Below are 16,593 nucleotides of genomic sequence, written 5' to 3' on the forward strand. Positions count from 1 at the left end.
GGTTAGAGTGAATCCTTCTGTTTCCAAGTTGAATTTTGTCAAATGTCTATTTTGTGAGTGTGAAAATTACATCTTCGAAAATTATTTGAAGTTCATTTTGAAAGGTGGTACTGAAAGTTAATGTAATTTTGATGTTTCTGATTGGAACATTTAAATTCAGACTACTGATGAATATTGAACATAGTGGATTCAAACATAACTTGTGGCAAATATGTTGATCCTCAAGTTCATTGGAAATGGTGCATACTGACTAATTCAGTCTGGTAGTTAGGAACTAATATCCCCTGGGAGAGACAAGGATTAATTGAATGATGTACAACACCTGCTCCAAAATAAGAATTCACACACTGAAGAGACCCGACAGTGTCAAGTGTAATTTTGATATTTCAAATATTACAATACACATTCAGGGTACTGATGGACATGAAATAGACGACATTTCAGATCAAATCAAATCAAGTCAAATCAAATTGAACTGTTCAGGAGGTAGTGTGGATTGTAATGTCAGTGAATTATGTGCGTACTCCCAAGTAAATTCACCATCTGACGATGATAGTTTTGAACTATGACCCCGATGGTGTAGTCATGAACTATGACCCCAATGGTGTAGTCATGAACTATGATAGTCATGAACTATCACCGCTATAGAAAGGAAGGATAAAATTGAGAAAAATGACATCATGATCCTATATAAGTAGTTACATGTATAATTGGTACACGGTGAAAATCTCACTTAAACAGAGAAAACCCGCGTTTGAATTTGTAATACACGATTATCATTGAGGACAAATGACAACAATAATTCATGTGTACCAAGCGTGCAGTCTATTTTCTTGTGGTATGTCTTATGTGTTAACTAATGACTATTCTATGCCCAGTGATGAGTATACCTGTTCCAACTCACCGTGGTATCCTAGCCCCAATTTTAATCTTGGCCAACCACCTCACACCCATCCTCAATATCATCCTAAACTGATACCCACATTTTCAAGCTCACCTTGCTGCCTTAGCTCATTTTTCAACCCCACCCCTTGATTTCACCCCCCCCCCCACCATTTCCCATATGTATCAAACTAAACCACTGAAAAGAACTGGACAGATATTAGCAATGGCATCTACTATAGAAAGAGTTTTATTTCATTGCTCAACCACTGCACATGTAGCTGAAGATTTAACAGAGAGAGAGAATACTTTCAACTTGAACCATGGACATTAATTAGATGAGAGTGTTAATTGTTTCTACTGACTATGCATTAATCAAAGTAACTTGAAGCAAACACTTCAACACACAGTGTGTCATAACTAACATACATATCATTATCTATTCTGACAGAATTATTCCAGGAAGTCAGTCATGGAGTTAGCAGTTCCAGTGGCCGTCAAATTCTTACAACAAGGAAACAAGGAAATCACACGGAATATGTCCAGTTATCTGTCACTGGTTGCCATAGAGAGTGGTTGTCTCCTAGCAATGCATACTAATCCAATTATAGACAGCATCATAGAAGGTAAGCGGATCATCTCAGTGTTGGTAGGCAGTCAAATATTATCAAGTTTTGTCGCATTTATCTTCATAAGAAGTTTTTGTGAAACTTTTTTTGTACACCGATGTGTAGTTGTCGACTGTCAAGCCGTCATATATGAAAAATAGGAAATTGATGTATGAGTGGTCACACACAAAAATATGTAAACACTGAACACACAAATTGTTTTTGAGAGATCACATCTGGCAGGTATTTCCAGCAAACCAAACATGTGACGTGAGCAATGGAATCTGCTGATTGCATCTCAGCGTGTCAACTGATTCAAGATCACCACAATAAAAGAATCCTGCCAGGTGTCAGTCAACACTCTGATACTCCATACAAAAATATGGAATCGCTATAAGAGATTTCAGTGCCCTGATTTCACTGTGCAGTTTCAGACAGGATACCAGAATTCATGCAGTGAGTGCATTGAAACAAAATGTAGTCAAGCAGATAGGTTGATATGTACAGTGTCTCTATTGGACTTACACTGTATTTATGAAAAAACATTTGATATTTGAGCTACGGTACATGTACAGTAAAACTGTCTTTGATGTTAGTTGCTAATATAATTTGAATTGCGTAAAATAAATGCAGTACATGAGTAACAAATGAAAATCAGCGACAAATGATGTTACCATCCAATAGTGAGTGCAACTACTGACATACCGGTATACCAGTACTGCTGTGGTGATTGTGCAATAAACCTTTTCACTGGATGTAAAGAAGTATTGCAAGGAATTTGTAGACCATTTGATAGCCTTACAGTTGTATGGTATATTGGATTTAATGTGCAACAACCAAGGACAAAAACCAACAAAGGATACTTGGAAAATATTGACTTTGTACTCACATACCTATTGACTCAGTACTTAATAGTGTCCTATCATGCAAACATGACTTTAGTCTCTGATGAATCATAGAATGTGATCTGTGTTTTTGATAAGGCCATGATAAATGCAGTGTGCTCTCAAACTTTGAAGATTTCTTGAATCTTTGACACATGTTATGAAATTCTTGAAATATCCAGTACTCAGCCCTACAGCCATATATTCCTGTATCTGTTGTTGAAAACCTTATATTGCTATTTACTTTGTGTTACTCAATATCCTGACATATCACCGAGAAAATTTATTTTTTTGTTCTGAATGTATCCTAAGTTCAGAAGAACCGTCTTAAGAAGATAGCAGTATAATGAGTACACTTCTCTCGTCGTTTTACATTCATATATAGTAGCAAAAGTTATTCCACCAACAACACGTACAGTAATGCACAGTGTCAAATAAAAAGGAATAATAATACGTGAGATAAGTTAGCTCATATATATTTGGTATGTATCAGTATTTCATAAGTGATTCAAAAGGAATGTTTTGGATAATTTTAATGAGCATGGTACCACAGTACCCAAGTCCTGTTGCCCAAGTTGCCTTTTTATCATTATTATACAAAAGTAACTATATAAATGGACAGCAAAAAACGTAATCAGAGCTTCCTTATCATGTACCTTTGTTCTAAGTAAAAGTATATTTTTCTCATTATTTTAGATTAGTCAATATTTATTCAATAAGAAATATTCAAATTCAACAGTAACTTTTACTGGCACAAAGTTATAAAAATCAAAACTCTGTGTGAACTTCAGCATTGGCATAGCCATTAGTATGCAGCAGCCAGGGAATTTCCAATGAGTACTGTACAGCAACTGAGATCATACTGATCAACACAGTAAACCCTCTTGGTGCCAGGTCCTGATGCACTTGCAACTGATCAGATTTGGTTTAGAACCTCAATTTCATAGCTTCAGACCTCATGAATTAAAGAATTTTTCTTAAGCCAATGTGATCAAATTATTATAACAGTACAAATTCTAGAGTTACATTATACATCTTTATAAAGGAAGTATACCAACCATAAGTGTTGTTAGTTTTTCTTTTTTCATTAAGATTATACACTTACACTAGAAATTGTCCATAACTCACTTTTACTGTGCTATAGTCATTTTCATGAACTTGGCACCATAGCTCAGTCAATGTTCAAGTGATAATCAAATTTACTGTTATTGCATGTAATTTTGAAATAGTGATGGTGTTCACATAGCATTCTATTTCAAGAAAGCTAATGACTATTTCTGTCCTCAGTCTCATAACATGGTTTTATTTTTACCAGTACAGCTGTTCAATTTTAATTTGTCTCTGCTGAATCGGGATCAAAACTTTTTCATATTGAACAAATGTTTTATTGCAATTTTAGTTTAATCATCTCAGGGTATGTATATTTTATCATATTCTACAGTACTTGAATACAATTATTTATTTTTGTCTTATTGCAGGTAACCGTTCCCTGACCCGAGTACTACCCCAGATTTATGCAGAGGAGCCCAAGCCAATCAATGAGCATGTTTCTGATTTAGTCCTCTTACTTCCAGAGTGTGATAGCTCTGAGAAAAATAATATCCTACAGCTGATTGGTCTGGTAGCCAAGCAGGATGCCAAGGTATGTGTACAGTATACTGTACATGATGATAAAAAGTCTGAATGTCCATTTATGGAATCATGGATAATTTAAACAAGTCCATGACAAAGTTCAATGCACTTTACCTTACACGCAGGCTAATGTGAGCACATATTGACAACTGACAATTTCCTCATAGTATCAAATGAGTAAAGGAACCAAATTATTTTGAAATATTAATATTATAATGAGATTTTTACAATTTTAGCGACTGATTCATGCTGTATGTATCAGCTCTGCATGATGGACATCTGTGAAACTTACCAGCTGTGTAGGGAAACGTAATACCATTGATTGTTATTATTATTGATTTTGTAATCCTCGGTGTATGCTGATGAAATGAGTGATGTATCCTTAACAGTATGATAAAATGTCCCAGCATTTAAATCCAGTACATCGTCACTTATCTGTGGTCAAATAGCTTCCGGAATTGAGAACGGAATACAATTAGTCGCAAAAACATGGTGTATGAAATTGTTGATAAACATCCATGAAATTTGGTTAAGCAATTTTTGTCCACTTCATGGAAAGATTTTGATGTTAAGATACTGATGTGTGTAGTGATAAGACTGTTGATAACTTCTGATTAATTTTCATTTTCAGTTACTAGAGAGTCATGTGTGTACCTTAGCAGAGCATTTGAAAAACAGCAGTACATCACAGGCAGTGTTGACAGCGTTTGTTGACATGGCATCGACCAGTGCATCACCTTTAGCTTGTTGTCTGCCAGCTTTGAAAGAAGCTGCTAGAAGTCAGGCTGCCCTCATGAGTCTGGCCGCCAAGATATTTGGTGCTGTGGGTAGACTCAATAAGGTAGGTCTATATTTTCAATCTTGTCTTGGGGTTAATTAGTACAGGCAATACACATGACACCAGAAGATGGAAAATGAAAATTTGTCTGTCAAAAGCAGGTGACCATTTTCTTCCTGTCATTTGGCAAGAAGTCTCCAGATATAAGGAAAATAAATCCCCACATTTGGTCTGTAACATCTTTATCTCATGCCTGTGAGCCCACAAAACACATTACAGTTCGCAAAAACTACCACTTAAACAAATTTTTCAACAGAAAGTAGTGAGGGATTAAAATCCTTCAGTGCGCCAATATTTCATGATGAATTGTCAGAATAAACACTATAAGGAAAAAGTGCGTGACTAGAGCGAGAAACTGACGCTTTCTCGCAATCGGTGAGAATCTGTTCTTATTCTCACCGCTGTTGGTGAGAAAATTTAATCTCCACTGGAGATAGGTGGGAAATGCACTCCTTGGTGAGAATCAAGTGTGAGAACAAACTCTCAACGGTGAGAATGGAAATTTTCACTAAGTACAGCGAGAATTGAAATTCACTGGCGAGAATCATCAAGACTCGCCATCGGAGTCTTTATGATTCTCGCAAATGAACTGCGAGTCTTGATGATTCTCGCCAGTGAATTTCAATTCTCGCTGTACTTAGTGAGAATTTCCATTCTCACCGGTGAGAATTTGTTCTCACACTTGATTCTTGCCACGGAGTGCATTTCTCACCAATCTCCAGTGGAGATTAAAATTTTCTCACCGACAGCAGTGAGAATAAGAACAGATTCTCACCGATGCGAGAAAGCGTCAGTTTCTTGCTCTAGTCACGCACTTTTTCCCTATTGTGACATTTATACACCAATATGCAATATACTGGTAAATATATGTAACATAGCTGTTCCTGTGAGCAAATTTAACGCCATCATATCATAATTATGCAAGCTAAGAAGCATGGTGAAATTGAATTCCAAGGAATACAAAGAATTCTGCATGTAATTTTGACAAAGGATAGCTGAATTGAATTTTGTGATACCTTAGCCTCATTAAGCTGCATTCACAGCATTTGCTGATGTTGTCTGTGTTTATTTGGTAGATTGAGAGTATTTATGAAAAGATTCAATTGTACTCCTGATATTTTGCATGAAAGATAGATATCATTTGACCATGAATAAGCCCTCTGTGTCTTTAATTCCATGATTTTCTCATCTATTAAAATGGTGCACCTGACCACAATGAAATTTCCTTGGGGGTTGCACTGTATCTTTCTGACACAATCAGAACCTCCCAGGATTATGTTGATGTGTAAAATTGTCCTGTGTGGCACATACATGTACAGTCTGCATCAGTCTTGCCGCATACTGAAATCATCTGTATCCCTGTACTCTGTTTTTTCAGGCATATGGCAAAGAGTGCATAGCTTTCCTTGTATCACAGCTACCTGCAGTGGACCACACTACCTTGCCAGCTGTCTTGATAGAAATCAAAAGCATAGGAGACCAGTACCCAAGCCTGCTGGGAATTCATTTGTCAGCAATCAGTAAACAGGGTGAGAGTTCTTCAACTGCTGCCAGGATGATAGTACAGCAACTCCAAGAAGATATCGCCAAATGGTGAGTGAAATAGTAAAGGCCTGAAGATCCGTTTTGAAACAAGGGAGATGCAAGCTGTAACTATTGATATTTTTCAAAATTTTTATGATCTGCAATTTTCATCATCCTCAGTGTTTGATTTATGTTTGAATCAAATGAGTTACAAATTTCTGATGGGCAAAAAGACAATACTTTCCTAAAGCACTATTTGGTCAGAGCAGACAACTTCTTGCAGTGATATGTTTGTCATTTTATCCCATTCTTTCATGCAAGATGTAATGTTTGATGTGATCGTATTAAGCATTAGACATTACTGGGTGGTATAGAATAAATAGATCCTGACATGTTCTTATGTTCAGTTATATACTGGATCATGTTTGTTGATGTACACGGTTTTGTCTGATTTAATTACAAAAGTAAAATTATGAATATGAAACCATGATACCGTGAGACAGAAGACGTCCAGAAATAAACTATTGGGGTACAAATTTTGCCATTCAAATATAAACTCTAGCATACATGTGAGGAGGAGTGATAGAACCGGAATGACTAGCGCAGCGGGAATTCATACAGTATGTTGAAACGTAGCTTCTCCTCTCCAAAAATGGATGAGTGAGGGCGCTCTTGCATCTCCTGATGCTTTCATCAATGACAAAATAACATAGTGAAAACTTCATTCAGTCCAAAAGCTTCAAAATGAGCTCACACGAACAGTAGACCAGAAAAGAATTTTAAAAATTCATGTGTCTGGATATCTGTCCTGTGGTGCATTCTACCCTATCAACTTTAAATTTGTTTTTTCATTGCTATTTAGTGGACCAATTCTTGACATGTTTGATCTTGCTGAGCTGGAGAGCCCTACGACCAGTGAAGCAATGTCTCAAACAGAAAACATAGACTTGACAACTCAGTCAGAAGCGAAAGATGCAGAAACCGAAGTGGGTACAGATGCCAACAAGTCTGAAAGTTCAACTCTGAAGAGTGCTCACTCGACGACAAGCTTGAAAAAAAGCCAGGAACTGAAACCCGTCAGTGCCTCAGATGAAAAATCTACATCAACAAATGCCGTGGCAACGGTGAACAATCAGTCGTCGCACAGTGCAATGAAGTCAAGTTCAAATGAACTACAAGAAAATGACACGGCTAGTAAGCTATCAAACTCTAACACCGATACTGCCAACAAGGCGAGCATCCACAGCTTGTCAAAAAGCGACGAAAGGAGCGTGCCCAATGAGTCTCCTAGCAACAGTAACCGGGAAACACTGACAAGGGACTCAAACAGGGATGAAAAACACACTACAGCAACTCTAAGGATGGATGGTTTACAGGCCAGTGGACAAAAGAAAAACCGGGACAGCAGCATACAGCAGTACTTAGCACACAGGCATAAGGAAATTACATCTTATATGGACTCTGTCAGACCAAGGATTCCAATACCATATGTTTGCATTGTAGAAGGTATGTTTTCGCTTTGTTTGAGGAAGAGGCAAGACTGTTTACAGATTAGTGTAATCCTCAGGGGTCCTCTTGCTTAACAAAGTTAACCCTAAGAAAATGATCAAGCTCGGTGTTCATCAGCTGTGCTGAGGAAGAAATATCATGCACAAAACCTATTGCTGTGAAATTCATGCTGACTTACAAATATTCTCATTTTCAGTTTGAGATAGTGATGGCAAGTTTGTGGTTTTGTGAAACAGTCTTATCCTTATAGTACTTCTCAGTATATTAATAGTAGTCTTGGAAGAGATAGCAGAAACGTTATAATACTTTGTGAAACAATGTCAGTATGTACCAAATCATAGAAATGACATATGGTGTGTTTGTCAGAGAATCATCACAACCGGTGATAAAAAAGGACCAATAAATTGATATTTTGTCAGCTTGTTTTTGAATTTTCCCTAAGGTACTTGTGCTGTTTCTTGTTGCATCTGAAAGCGTCCTAAATGATTTGAACACAGGCTGTGACTTTATTGTATTGTATGTATATCTTTTCAATCATGTATGGAAATTCAAATATTACTGATGAGCTACATTATGGAAAAAGTTTATCTGGCAACACAATCATTTTAAGAAAAATAACAGTCTTAAAGCTTTGGACTTCTTTGCATGATGAACATACAAGATTTTACCACAGTTTTCATATCCACAGTCAACAATACCAGTGCATACATATGTGGAAAAGGACACTAGTACTGGTACACTGTTATCAATTGCTGACATTGTGAAGGTATGGTGAGACTGAACAAATTCCTCTTACGTTATTCTTGTATCTTTGACCTGCAGGCTATGCATCACGCAGCATTGGTAGGTTGGAGTTTTACTGCAGCAGAAAGGGATCCCACTGCCTCTTCAATAAAACACCATTTGTGATAACAACTAGGACGTTACAACCATGGGTTCATCTCATGTTCTTGGAATTACAGGTGAGAAATTCCTTGAAGTGTCACAAATCTTTGCTCGTGTATACTTTATTTACCCTTTCAGCACCATAGTTTGGCCCAAACCTATTGCTGGCAAGGTGAATGTGGACCTGTTTACAGGAACTTAGGGGGGAACAGGTTTGAACATATGACAACCACCAGTTCATTCTTGTCTTCCAGGCCAGTTCATCAACTCCTGTCTCCCTTGACGACGATGCAGTACAGAACCTCAAAGCATGCTGGGAACAGCAAAAGAAGGGAGGTCCGATACCATTTACCAGACTGATTACCCAGCCATTTCCTGTCATCAAGGTCAGTACAATAATATGATTTCCAAGATGAGAAGCCTAACCAGGTTTGAAAAAACAGATCTGATTGTGATCACAGAACCTCTGTACTCTCAACAATGGTGATATACTTCACAAATCAATCATCATATTTTGAATGTTTCAGTTGGCAGTCACATGAATACATAAAAGAAACATACCGTGGTGATTCCATGTTAAACGAATAATTGTTTTTATTTTGAAAGCTTTTCAGAAATTTTCTAAGATGTGAAAATGACAATTCTAACAAGTTATGAATGGTATATATCTTTTTTTTTTCCCTAACCAATGTTCAATCATTTCTTTGATATTCTTTTGTCATAGATTCAAGATCATCTGATTGATGAATTGACAGATGTCAGTTACTTTGATGTCTTCTGTTTCAATAAAGACACAACATCCTGGCTGTGTTTTCTCTGTAACAATCCTGACAAAGCAACAGGTGAGAGAATAGAGCTCTTTCTTCCTGACAAATAGTTAAGTGTTGATTATTTTCTGTACTATGGTGTAATAATACTCTTTACACTGATTCTGTCAGACCTATGGGCAGACAGAGTGAAATCAAAAAATAAAACTTACAAGAACAAAACTGTTTGAGAAATCGTCAATCACAAATTGAACCAATGAACAGCTTGGTTACAACCATGAAATGTTCAGGGTTAAAAAGAAGCCTGCTAATTGGTTTGTTAACTGATACAGTGGAGCTGGTTAAAACAGACACTAGTTCTTGCTTCAGAAATCTGGCAGAAATCTGATATGTTTTACATTTGTTAATTTGATCGTCTTGTAGTGTTTGTGTTGTCACACTTGGAAATTGCATCGACTAGCTTCAGTATTATTTTGATTTTTCCCAACCATGTCACATCTTTATGCTGTAGAGGAGGCCTTTTGCATTATTTCAGTTTCTGTTTCTCTTAAAGATACATTCAAGCCATGAGTAAATCAAAGGTATTCAAATTTCAGTACAGGTCCTAAAGACTTGAATATCATACTGTACTTCTATTACCTGCACATTTTAACCCTTTGAGTGCCAAAGTCAATTTTTGTCACCTTTATAAAATATAACCAAGACCATTTTTGTTCAGGTCCAAACATTTTATTCAGATTTTTCCCTAAATTTTGACCAAAAACTGGAGTTTGTGTAAAGTGCTATCCATTTGGTTTAAAATTTTCAAAAAAAGAATTACAGAAAAATTCATAAAAATAGGTAAAATGTCACACTAAAAATTTTGTGGGAAAATTACAGCACTCAAAGGATTAAAGGCATGTGAACAACATACAGCAACTCTTTCCATACTGCTTCGTCATTCAGAAATGATGTTTGTTTGTTTATTCGTTTGTTTATTTGTTACTTGTAAAGGTTTGCTGCACGAAGGTCAACCAATGATTGAAGGCTGTCTGAAAGAAAAGAAAGTAAGATGGAGGCTCTTCAAGAGATGGAAGACAAGATACTTCACCTTGGCTGGAGAACAACTCGTAGGCAGTAAAAGTAAATCTGTAAGTCATTCTGTGCACAGTCTTTATGATATATTACAGTGTGACTAAAGGGACGATAGCTGTGACTTTGGTTGATATTTTGATGATTTTGTCATGAAAAATGATCAGCCTGTATTATTTCCTTATTCTCCTTCCTAAATCTTTTATTAGGGTTGCAAATGCAAAACACTCAGTTCGTACAGTTCTGATAAAAACTCTTATCAAAAATAACATGGTACAGTACACACATGCAATTTTTGTTGACAAGTTGAACAGCAGACATTTTGATATGATATGCGAATAAAAGAAGAAACCATAACTCACCAATGGAACAAAGACACTGGAAAACACATCAAAAGTTACTGCTACTGGAACCTTGACAAATGTAAAGAGTATGTAGCTATAGAATAGATACATGTAAGGTGTCAATGTAGTCGCTATCACTTTGATGTGATTGGTTATTACTGATCATGTGACTGCTGACAGCAAACAATTTGTGATGTGTGAGATCCGAACAGTTATTTTTAAAGCATTGTGTCATGGTAAACAGAGCCTGGCCATGCAACAATAATTACTAGTACAAAGTCTGAGGTGGAAAGTCTCTGAATAGCCATGTGCTCAGCAGTTTCTGTCAGTTGAAAAAAACATGGTTACTGAAGAATGCAGTAAGGTTTTAAAATTTGGCAGAAGGTACCCAAGTAATGCATCGAGGAGTATTTTCCATCACAAAAGGAACCATAGCCATTTTCAAAATGCATCAGAATATGCAGAGGACAGAAAACATTGAATATTGACTTGAAATGGGGACTCTAAATTATGCTAAAACACTCTACTGTATGTCGTCATGTTTCCCTGCCAGGACAACCTCAGTTCTATTCCAGGACTCCATCATGGAAAACTTAGTCATTTTTCCTGCACAGGAAGTGATAATAAGTTTGAAGGTCTAGACTTGCTATGTTTTCTGTGTGAGTTTCACCTTTCCACAGAAGAGTTTGAGAGCAACACAAATATGATCACATCATTGTATCAAATACATTACACAATGAACTAGCTTCATAGACTCAGTCTCAAGAAATGCTTGATGCTGTATGGACTCCTTAACACTTTAAGTGTCAGTATAGTTTTCATTGGTCTTGGTTTCTGTACTGGACTGAGACTGCTCAGGGACTGGCCATGATATAAATTGCCCCAAAACTAAGGTGTAACTGTGAGTGTGTACTTTTGCAAAACTTTGAATCTCAGTTGTCTGTCCAAGTGTGAAGATTATACAACACATACCCTTGCAATACCTGTCAGCAGTCATCACTGGAGAGCACATAGTACATGTACATCACCTTGAAGGAAATTTTTAGTGTGTAAAGTATGATCAAATGTAGATGTAGTGGAGGGAAATTTGATACTTTAATATGTAAAACATGGCATGCTTTCACTGGTTCCATCAAAATTGTCATCTCTAGCTGTTGGAATTATTAGTATCCACATATCAACATTGGCTATGTGTAGTCAGATAGATGTACCACCTTGATGAAAAAGTAGCTTGGCAGAAGGTTAAGCATATGAGTGTGTGACCTCCTCTACCAGTGACAAGTTGCTGTTTAAGGCGATACCAAAGGATTCAAATTGCTAAGCAACGGTTGCTAAGGGTAATTTCCAAACTCAATCAAAATGCAAAGTTTTCATGGTTTTCTTTAAAGATTTACAGAACCAAACGATTCCAAAAGATGTAGGTTTGTCACGGGATAGGTCAGTGACGTCACACATATACAAATTTTCACAGCTCTACTTTAAAACGTTTCAGCTCCTACAAATTTGCACAAAATTTTCCAAAATTTCAGAATGTAACACATGAGATACCTGTTTAGAGCCCCTAGCATGGATTAGGTTATCTGTTCAGGTACAAACGATTTTTGAACAGGAAAATATCTACTGTGTCATTTTGTGAAATTTTGAAGGGTTTTACTGTGATATCTCATAAACTGTCCGGAATTTTTAGAAACGCATGCTTATCTATATTCTCATGTATGACTTCAATAATCCTACAAAAAATCAGCTAAATTGGTTTACAATTGAGAGAGTTGAAAGATGTTGAGCATTTTCAAAATACCAGGAGTCGAAAATCCATAGAAAACAACCGAACGGTAAGATTTTGCACGTGCAAAAGTGCCGGTTTGGAACGTTGCCAGCGATAGCAACCAACGCGCGCTTTGAATCCTTCGGTATCGCCTTGAATAAACTAGAGTAGCACTTAGTACTCATAGAATGAATTCCGTTCCGTCATATTCTTAAGTATAGAAGGAAACAAAGACACAGACGATGATACAAAGAGACAGGGACAGACAGAAAAAAATATCTGAGACAGAATCATTGAAAACAGAAATCAGGTCATAGGAGCACTGGTACATGAAGACACTACACTTTTCATATTTTACATATATGTATAATGGTGTTGGGTCCACTTCTTCTGTATTGTGACAAAGGCTGTCATTACTGCGTCTTGGGAATTAACATTTCACCATTCATTTCTTACTTTTTTAATCTTTGACATTGTTATGCAAACTAGCAAGCAGAGCTAGATCAGGTAAATGACACTCTCTTTCTCAAACACTTGTTTTGCATGTCTCTTTACTCATTCTAGTTTGACTTGTCAGTGTTATTGTGGTGTTTTAATTTTGAAGTTAATATTTTTGCATACTCTGTTGGCTGTTTCTGTCATTTTACTGGTGCTGTATGATGCTGTGTGTCGCTGTTACCATCCACAGCGAGATTTTGCTGTAGAAATTCCGTCATCTTTGCTGCTTTCAATTCCTTTCCCTTGTTGCATGGTGTGTAATCTTTTGACCTTTCGCCCATACTGACCTTTAACCTTAGGTTTGAACTTTGACCCCTGTTATAAAAATGTATGGTCTGATTATAGCATATGATCTCCAAGCAATGAAGTGCTCTATCAAAAATTTCAAATTTTCAGTGGAAGAGATCATCATACAGCTCAACTTTGATGAATCACGCCAGTTCTTCAAAATGTGTGTGTTTCTAAATCAACCAGGGTTGGATGCTGTGTAGCATTATATGATGTAGACACATGGTTTGTGATAAGTAGTGTAACTTGAGAATAAGCTTGGCCTTATTTGTGCCCTCTTTGAGTTGTTGACAAGGGTGTTGGATGATAATAACTATTTAAAAACATATCACACATTGAACAACAATAACGTCAACTCAAAATATGTTTCAAAGTAACTGGTAAGGCAATTATTTATAAGCACAAATGACCATACAAGTAATTGTCATTTTATATTGAGCTGAGTAGCACACATTTCTGTATATCAGGATATAATGGGTACCCATATTTCTGCTGAACAGTCATACTTTTTAGTATGCCTTGAGTCCAAAACTTGTGAATGACAATGATTACAATTTCTTGGCCAGAGTTGTACCATGGTTTCTGAAAATATAACAAAATTATCAACGCCAGGTTACTTGGATTTCCAAAAATTAAAATATATGAATAAGTTAGGACCTGAGCTAGGGGTACGGACTGTGTGTGACTGAGGGCATTGACTGGGATAGACTTTGCACAGAGCAAGAGATGGGAGAGTTGCTCATTAGCCTCTAGGCTTTGGTTTGTCAATTGCAAGTACTCTGCTATTTCTCTAATGTAACCGCTATGATATTGAAAAACATATTTACTTCTTGTCTTCCATGCAGAGCAAACCCAGTGTACCGATTGATCTAAATAAAATACAGAGCGTCAAGACACTACGGAAGAGAGACCGAAGCATTCCCAGGGCGTTTGAAATCTTCACCAACGAGAGGACGTATGTACTGAAACCTAAAGATGGACAGAACGCAGAGCAGTGGGTACAGTGCCTTACATTGGCCATGAGACATCATGCAAGTAAGGGTGGGCAGTGAAGGGAGGAGGGGAGGAGAGACCAGAGGGAGGGGAGAGGGGCTGGGAGAGGAGAGGGGCTGGGAGGGGAGAGGGGATGGTGGGGGACAGAATCATTGAAGGTTAGGGTTAGGTTGCGTAGAGACAGATTAAAAAGTATTACACTTAGAGTTTTATATGATAGTGATGATGATAATTTTGATAGATATGTGTCAATCAGACTGCTGACGTACATGTCATCACAGCATCAGTTGTGTGCCCACACCCAAACAGATGCCTATCTCATTTTCACTCAACCACAGAGATTTATTCATTGCCTACGATATATGTATGTCTACAAAACACCAACACAGCAAAATTAATAAGTTGAATGCAATGCTGCTGTAATGAGGGTGATGTGTTTTGTTTTGGTGTTTGGTCTTTATTGCTGAACATTTTAAGTTTGCTAAATTTGTCCTTTTTTGTACATCATTTTAATTTCAGAGACCTTTTTACACTCATACATATAACTGAATGAAATCACAGCAATATAGCAGCACAGGGCAAATTACAGCTCAGTCAGTAGATCCAATCTGGCTTGCATAAATCACTCTACCTTGTACTGCCTTCAATCTAGAGTATTGTCAAAACTCTGTCACACAGTATAAAACTGAGTAAACTTAACATTTTGATTGATAATGGAAAGCAAAACTACATAACCGAGTGTCTGAATAGCCTGTATGTTAAGTTACAGGCTACAAAAGGTAACAACAATAACTCACTATTTATACGACCTTGAATAACTCTCTTTCAGAATGATGCAAAAATCATGATTGTATGATTGACGACACAAACTGCATTGCTGTTGCGATATCAACTTCACCAAGCATTAGATGAACAGACTTACATGTTGTGAAACCAAACATACACCTTGAACTCAAACTAGAATTAGAAGTAATGACAGATTTGAGAATTGGAAATTTTACTCAAGGATGTAGTCAGACTCATGTTTTGCATGACACAGTACTCTCTGTCAGCCATTATTACAAAAATCACAAATTAAAAAGTCATCGTATATATATTTTCATCTATTTGTGGTACAAAACTTTCAAGAGAAAGAAACAAGTAAAGATTCAATTAAATAGTCTTTGTACACTAAACAATACAAATAGCTTGAATTCACTCGCAGGCAAGTCAATAAAATGCACTTTGGAAAGTTTTTAGAAACGTTTTCTCCTTAAAGTTTAGATTGAGAATTCAAATAGGACAAGTTTACAATTTTGATCCAGTTGAACAGGATGTGGCATATGTAAGACTGGCAATGACTTGGCCAACACTAGACAATTTTACAAATTACTGCAGTCCTAGGGGTCCAGTTGCTTTAAGGCTTTATTTGTAAAGCCCTACGTAGCAGGCAGTTGAACAGCAATGTACTGCAGAGATGTATGCATCCATTCAAAAGCTGAAGTTGCTTTCAAAATGAATTGCGTTTTACGTCCGTGACGCATCTCAAAAGTCGATCATTACATATCATAGAGAGACATAAAGGGCAGCTCATCATTCTGATAAAATGAAAAAACAAAAAGATGCATTAAGAAGATCTGAAGTAATTTGCATGGTGTGATAATTATGGAAGATTTATACAGACATTGAATACCATGAGTGGCTGTTTGGACACATAAGTACCATAACTAAACTGACCGGCGTGTCTTAACTTTATGACTGTTTGCAGGTGTAAACCAGCATGTTAATACCTTGTGACCTATGCAGTGTACTTTGGAGTTTTCCAAATTTTCTTTCAACTCAGAGCAAAGTGCAGGTGTCAACAGTAAATAGGCTCCAAAAAACTTAACGCTGTTTAGTCAGGTGGCTTAGCAACAAAAAACAGCAAGATCGTTACACGGATGACAAAAGTGCCAAATTTGCTACAGAGGTTCACATATGTGTGTAGATCAAAATTAGCTATTGCTCCAAAAATTTGGGCCACCTGAAAGGCTCGATGACGTCATAAATTCAAAATGGCCGCCATTATAACGCTTAAAAATGGTAAAATACAGTTTATTCAGCCAGTTTTCACTATTCTTGTAAAT

At 36.8% G+C, this 16,593-nt stretch overlaps 1 protein-coding gene across 2 annotated transcripts in view; it reads left to right on the forward strand.

Annotated features, from left to right (window-relative positions):
• The window catches only part of LOC139136752 (ventricular zone-expressed PH domain-containing protein 1-like), a 32,227-nt gene extending 16,163 nt beyond the window's left edge, over window positions 1–16,064 (forward strand). The window contains exons 4-13 of one of the 2 annotated variants that reach the window (XM_070704568.1): window positions 1,334–1,508; window positions 3,853–4,016; window positions 4,638–4,847; window positions 6,223–6,437; window positions 7,231–7,874; window positions 8,700–8,839; window positions 9,017–9,148; window positions 9,487–9,604; window positions 10,523–10,659; window positions 14,341–16,064. In XM_070704568.1, the coding sequence (XP_070560669.1) occupies window positions 1,334–1,508; window positions 3,853–4,016; window positions 4,638–4,847; window positions 6,223–6,437; window positions 7,231–7,874; window positions 8,700–8,839; window positions 9,017–9,148; window positions 9,487–9,604; window positions 10,523–10,659; window positions 14,341–14,547 (2,142 nt within the window). In that variant the 3' untranslated portion in view covers window positions 14,548–16,064. Of the gene's footprint in view, window positions 1–1,333; window positions 1,509–3,852; window positions 4,017–4,637; window positions 4,848–6,222; window positions 6,438–7,230; window positions 7,875–8,699; window positions 8,840–9,016; window positions 9,149–9,486; window positions 9,605–10,522; window positions 10,660–13,198; window positions 13,289–14,340 lie in introns of those variants that run through there. The other variant, XM_070704569.1, reaches the window with a different exon arrangement.
• Window positions 16,065–16,593: the final 529 nt, after the last annotated feature.

This window comes from Ptychodera flava, chromosome 7 (assembly GCF_041260155.1).
Source record: "Ptychodera flava strain L36383 chromosome 7, AS_Pfla_20210202, whole genome shotgun sequence".
In the NCBI taxonomy this organism is placed as follows: Eukaryota; Metazoa; Hemichordata; class Enteropneusta; family Ptychoderidae; genus Ptychodera; species Ptychodera flava.